Genomic DNA, 6,648 nt, shown 5'->3' with positions numbered 1-6,648 from the left:
GTGCAGTGACGCAATCTTGGCTCATTGCAAGCTCCGCCTCCCAGGTTCACACCATTCTCCTGCCTCAGCCTCCCGAGTAGCTGGGACTACAGACGCCTGCCACCACACCCGGCTAATTTTTTGTATTTTTAGTAGAGACGGGGTTTCACCATGTTAGCCAGCATGGTCTCGATCTCCTGACCTCATGATCCGCCCGCCTTGGCCTCCCAAAGTGCTGGGATTACAGGCATGAGCCACCGCGCCCGGCCAAAAAAGTCATTTTTAATATCATGAAGCTCAAAAAGAAAAAATTGAAAAAGCCTAAAGGCTGGAAAGGTGGTTCAGCTTCTCTGCGGTGAGGAGGCCATTGCACCAAGAGGTGGGGACTGAGCTGGTACACAGTGGCAGGGCTGTGGGAGCCAGGCAGGCTGCCAGCCATGGGGAAGAGCTGAGAGAACAGCAGTGGACGTGCGCAGGACTCTGGCAGGGGAGGCACAGCACCTGGGCACTGGAGGGCTCCAGGCAGCAGCATCTCGGCGGGCTATCCCTTCACAGCTGGCTATATCCATGGGCTCAGCACTCACAGGATAAATGTGCCTCTGTCCTCTCATCCACGAGGGGTGGACAACCCTGCAGGCTGCGCTGAACTTCACAGCCGTACAGGGAGGAAGACATGACCCCACACGCCACCTCAGCTGCTTGCTCACTTGCAAACCCAGCTCCTGATATTCCTCCCAAACCTCCAGTCATGGCAGCTGGTCTTTTCCTTGGCTTAGGCCAAAAACTGTTGCAGTCACCCCTCCTGCCTCCAATTCTCACGCCTTAACTCCACACTGGAATCAGGTTGGCTCAACCTTCAGAATGTGTCCAGGATCTCACCCCTCACCCCTCTGGGTCCCCCAGCCAGGGCTGTCTCACCGGCTGGTGCCGAGGTCCTCTGGGAGCCTCTCTGCCCTCCTGATCTACTCTCATCCTGGGGCCCAAGTGCATCACAGCACATTCAGGTAGACCCCAAAGGGTCCAGAAGGCCCACATGGCCTGCCTTCCCCACCAGTAGCCTGTCTATTCCCTCTTACCTCCCCACCTTGCTCCAGCCGCTTGACCTCTGACCTGCCCCACGGGCTGACCTGTCCACGCTGAGTGAGGCTGCGGCCTGCCACATCCCCCAGCCTCCAGTCCCTCCTCTGCTCTGCATTGTGTCTTATACAGCCCTCTGTGCTGCGATGTGTGACTGTGTGTGTTGCTTCTTGCCTGTCTTCTCCTGGTAGGACACCCTCACAGGGGCAGGGGGCAGTGTCCAGGCCCCTGATCGGAGCTGACACCTGCTCCATGGGTATTTGCACGGCCCTCCTGCCCTGAAGCTGGCCACAGTCTGGTGGTGGGGCAGGCAAGCTGCCAGGGTAGAGCAGGATCATGGTTTCTGGGCAGTGGGAGAGGGCGGAGAAGAGGCTGTTAAGTTGCACCTCAACAGAGGGTGGCTCTTGGAGGGCTCAGGGTGGGGAGAGGCCCTCCAGGGACAGGACCCAGTGCCTGCCGAGGCCATCATGAGGCATGTGCTTTGCCAGGAACACTGTGTTGGGTGAGGTGTAGAGGGTCCCCCACAGCCAGCTTGCCTGCTCGGCGCCAGCACCTTGGGCAAAGATAGCCCTGCTGGCTATAGGAGTGCTCAGGGCTGGGCTATCTCCAGCAGGGCACAGAAAACGGCCTGGGGTATGGTCCACATCTGCATCAGGAAGTGCACCGGCAAGCCTGGCGCTCTGACGCAGGCACACTTAGAATGCACACTGTTTGCTCTTTTTAATGACTTTTGTATGGGTTAGGTTTAATAATTTATAAGCACACACACACTCATGGACCTGTGTCTGCTGACCAGCTATGCCACTGGCAGTGATATACAAAACCAATAATAAATTTCAGCCCTGTTTACATATGGTGATATTTGAACAGCAATTCTTTTCTCCAAAAGAATAACAGGATTATGTTTTTACTCAGGGATAAATCCCTTCAGAAGTTGAAGATGAAAATCCCATGACGATGTTAACTTGAGCAGAAGAAAGCAAACATTACAAACTTCAGGCTGCCCGGACACGGGAGGGTCCCATGTCCCATGGATGCACACTTACAGCTCTCTGCTTCTTTCAGCGCATGCCTGCAGACGAGGCCTACTTCATAGTCAAGGAGATTCTCGCTACAGAACGAACATACCTGAAGGATTTAGAAGTTATTACCGTGGTACGAAAGTCCTTGATTACTTTTTTTAAAAATAAATATCTCATCTGAACACAGATAAATCTTTTTTTTGTTTGTTTGTTTTTTGAGATGGAGCCTCACTCTGTCACCCAGGCTGGCGTGCAGTGGCGTGATCTCAGCTCACTGCAACCTCCGCCTCTTGGATTCAAGTGATTCTTCTGCCTCAGCCTCCCTAGTAGCTGGGATTACAGGTGCCCACCACCACACCCAGCTAATTTTGTTTATTTAGTAGAAGTGGGGTTTCATCATGTTGGCCAGGCTGGTCCCAAACTCCTGACCTCAAGTGATCTGCCCAAAGTGCTGGGATTACAGGCGTGAGCCACCACGCCCAGCCAAGAAATATCTGTTGATAATCGTGAGACTTGGTATGTATATATTTTTGTTAAATATATCTGCCTTAAAACATTTATTCTAAGTCCAGTCAGAACATTGGATCCAAGTTTTTGTGGAGTTATAAAGCTGCAAAGTGTCCATTTGAAACTTTTGATGTAGGATAGTTTCATTGTATTTGATCAACAAAGAGGATAGCTGTAGGGCTGGTCTGAACCCTCTTTGAAGGTGGTGACTGGAGGGTCATTGCAGGGTGTCCTATGGCTACAGGCCCTCAGGGGCACAGTTTCTCAGTCCCCAACAACAGCCATGCCTTCCATCACACCGCACTCTTCCCACAGTGGTTCCGCAGCGCAGTGGTGAAGGAGGACGCCATGCCTGCGACTCTGATGACATTGCTCTTCTCCAACATCGATCCCATCTATGAGTTCCACAGAGGCTTCCTGCGCGAGGTGGAGCAGAGGCTGGCACTCTGGTAACACCCCTTCGGCCCCCAGGTCTTGGACCCCCACACAGGAGACTCCCACACCAACTCATCATCACAGCTCTTAGGAGCTTCCCAGCTTCAGAAACTAATTCAGAAGAGCCATTTTTTCACTGGAGTATATTTTTAGGAGCCTGCGGAGAGGTACAGATATAATAATACCCTTTATTCACCCTCTTCCAGGAAAGAGAGTGCAAGGAGCAAGTTAAAAATAGAAGATCCCTTTTTGCCTGGTTACTGTCTGTTTTAGAGAATGGCCAGACACATAATAGTAGCTTCCATCCAGGGCAGGCCCTGCCCTGCGGCCTCTTCCACCTCAGAGCTTCACAACCTTCTTCCAGCTGGAACCAAGGCAACTGTCACCCTGCATCTGATTACAGTGCCTTCTGCAAGCTTTCACCATGTTTAGAACGACTTTGTTTCTTTTTACTCAGGGAAGCGCCCTCCAAAGCCCACACAAAAGGCGGCCATCAACGAATCGGGGACATCCTGCTCAGGAACATGCTCCAGTTAAAGGTAGGGTGCATGGTGACTGCTGCCTACACGAGTGCTGTTAATGGGAGCAAAACCACAGTCCCGAAGCTGAGGCCCCTCAGAACAACATCCCCTCAGAAAAGGGTCCCCTCAGAACAGGATCCCCTTCAGAGTAGGGTCTCCCCAGAACAGGGTCCCCTCAGAGAAGGGTCCCCTCAAAGCAGGGTCCCCCCAGACCAAGGTCCCCCTCAGAGCAGGGTCTCCTCAAAACAGGATCCCCCCAGACCAGGGTCCCCCTCAGAGCAGGGGCTTCTCAAAACAAGGTTTCCTTAGAGCAGGGTCCCCCTCAGAGTGGGGTCTGCTCAAAACAGGGTCCCCTCAGAGCAGGGTCCCTCAGAGCAGGGTCTCCTCAGAACAGGGACCCCCTCAGAGCAGGGTCCCCTCAGAAAAGGGGTTTCACAGAACAGGGTCCCCTCAGACCAAGATTCCCCTCAGAGCGGGCTCCGCTCGGAGCAGGGTCCCCTCAGAACAGGGGATCCACAGAGCGGGGTCCCCTCAGACCAGGGGCCCCCTCAGAGTGGAGTCTTCTCAAAACAGGGGCCCCCTCAGAGCTGGGTTCCCCTCAGAGCAGGGGCCCCCTCAGGGCAGGGTATCCTCAGAACAGCATCCCCTCAGAGCAGGGGACCCCCAAAACAGGGGCCCCCTCAGAAAAGGATCTCCTCAGAACAGGGTCCATCTCAGAACAGGATCCTACTCAAAGCAGGGTGCTCCCAGAGCAGGGTTTCCCCAGAGCAGGGCCCTCTCAGAACAGGGTCTTCTCAGAATAGCATCCCCCTGAGGCTCTCAGAAGAGGGTTCCCTCAGAGTAAAGTTCCCTCAAAACAGAGTCCTTCTCAGGGCAGCAGCCCCCTCAGAACAGGGTCCCCTTTGAGCATCATTCCCATTAGAACAAGGTTCCCCCAGAACAGCATCACCCTCCAAACAGGGTCTCCTCAGAACTGCATCTTCCTCAGAACAGGATCCTACTCAGGGCAGGGTCCTGCTCTGGATGGGGTCTCCCTCAGAATCTTGTTTCCCTCAGAAAAAAGTCTGGCTCAGGGCAATGTCCAGGGCCCCATCAGGACACTGATTCCCTCAGAACAAGTTCCCTCCTCCCCATATCCCCCTCAATAAGGGCTCTCCAAGAATAGGATGCCCCTGGAAACAGCATACCCCTCACAACAGGGTCCCGCAGAACATGGTCTCCCTCCAATCAGAACTACCCCCAAAACAGACTCCGCCTTAAAACATGGTTTGCCTTAGATCACGGCCCTTACCAGCCCCAGAACATCGTTCTCTTCAGAACCTTTTTCTCCACTGATGAGCATTCCCTTGAGGACAGTGTCCCCATTTCCATCAGGACAGGACTCCCCCAGAACAGTGTTCACCTCAGGGCAGGATTCTCCCCCAGAACATTGTCCTCCTCAGAATGGGTCCCCCGAGACCAGCATCCTCTTCAGAACAGAGCCTCCCTCAGATCAGGGTTCCCCACAGAACAGTCTTCCTCAGAGCATCATTCTCAGGACAGAGTCTCCCCTCCCCAGGACAGGGCCCTCACTGTGTCCCACATAGCCAACTGCAGCCCTCCCATCCTCAGTTCTTCCTCTGTCCAGTGAGGAGACGGCCCTGATCCACTCAGTGCATGTAATATGAGGCCAGTTAGTGATGCACATAGCAGTGACTCTAGTTGGAATGAGGTACAGGTCACATGGCATCTCAGACGGGTTGAGATGCATTCCTTGGAGGCTAGAAAGCCCCCACTGGCGCACGCTGGGCCACCGGTCAGTTTGCCCTGTGGGGATTTCCAGCCGGCGCCTGCCATCAAGGAAAACAGGCCAGTCTCTCCCTGGACCCCTACATCTCCTCACCTAAAGGCCCCACTCTTGCGCCTCCACAGGAGTTTACCAGCTACTTCCAAAGACATGACGAGGTCCTAACAGAACTGGAAAAGGCTACCAAACGCTTTAAGAAGTTGGAGGCGGTGTACAAGGAGTTCGAGCTGCAGAAGGTCTGCTACTTGCCTCTCAACACGTTCCTGCTGAAGCCCATCCAGCGGCTGCTGCACTACCGCCTGCTGCTGCGACGCCTGTGTGGACACTACACTCCCGGTCACCATGACTACGCCGACTGCCATGGTGAGTGTGGGTGCGGCCCTGCATCTCGAGGATCAGATCAGTGGCTGGGAGGCAGGGGCGGCTTTGCCAGACCTGAAGACTTCCTTCACTGGGAAGCGCAGGAGTCCACCCCATTAGGGCCTGGACCATAGTGGTCAGCACTGGCCCTGGCCTTGCCTCCCGTCTCCTCTGGCTGTTGGCAGAGGGCAGGTCCCAGGCTACACCAGGTCTCTGCCTCTTCTGCTCCTCCACCCGCAGGCAAGGCCCTGCCCATCTCCACTTCTGAGCAGTGTGGGGAATGACTCTGATTGCCCTGCAGGGGTCACAGGGCATGCTTTTGCTGGGGACCGCAAAGCCCCCACAAGTACACTGGGGAATGGGGTGCAACCCCCAGAGCAACCTGCTGCCTATGGATGTTTCTGTCCTGGAGGCCATGGCTCTACAACATACAAAAGATTGGGCCAACGCGACCTGTTAGAAGTTTTCAACATAGACAGCCTTTGTAATTGTTGATGTTTATTAAAGGGACAAAAGAGTAAACTCTGATCTTTTTAATCTAAAAATATGATTTCTAATTTTATTGTAAATTTAGTCCCCTTTTCTGAGGTGACTCAGTCATGAGAGGGACACTGCTCTAATGGGGACCTATTCTGATGGGGATGTGGTCTGATGGGAACTTTATGCTCATCAGGAAATTTTTTGTTTTTGTTTATATTTTTTTGTTTTTTGTTTTTTGAGATGGAGTCTCCCTCTGTCGCCCAGTGGTGCGATCTTGGTTCATTGCAAGCTCTGCCTCCCAGATTCACGCCATTCTCCTGCCTCAGCCTCCTGAGTAGCTGGGACTACAGGCACCTGCCACCACGCCAGGCTAATTTTTTTGCATTTTTAGTAGAGACGGGGTTTCACTGTGTTAGCCAGGATGGTCTTGATCTCCTGACCTCGTGATCTGCCCTCCTCGGCCTCCCAAAGTGCTGGGATT

General features: G+C 53.8%; 1 protein-coding gene across 1 annotated transcript in view; it reads left to right on the top strand.

Moving 5' to 3' along the window:
- Positions 1 to 6,648, top strand: part of FARP2 (FERM, RhoGEF and pleckstrin domain protein 2) — a 135,921-nt gene that overhangs the window by 101,735 nt on the left and 27,538 nt on the right. Inside the window, exons 15-18 of the mRNA XM_011996370.1 lie at positions 2,122 to 2,211; positions 2,901 to 3,034; positions 3,478 to 3,559; positions 5,453 to 5,690. Coding sequence (XP_011851760.1) covers positions 2,122 to 2,211; positions 2,901 to 3,034; positions 3,478 to 3,559; positions 5,453 to 5,690 — 544 coding nt within the window. The remainder of the gene's footprint in view (positions 1 to 2,121; positions 2,212 to 2,900; positions 3,035 to 3,477; positions 3,560 to 5,452; positions 5,691 to 6,648) is intronic.

Source organism: Mandrillus leucophaeus, unplaced genomic scaffold (assembly GCF_000951045.1).
Source record: "Mandrillus leucophaeus isolate KB7577 unplaced genomic scaffold, Mleu.le_1.0 Scaffold510, whole genome shotgun sequence".
NCBI lineage: Eukaryota > Metazoa > Chordata > Mammalia > Primates > Cercopithecidae > Mandrillus > Mandrillus leucophaeus.
This window is presented reverse-complemented; position numbering and strand designations above follow the sequence as displayed.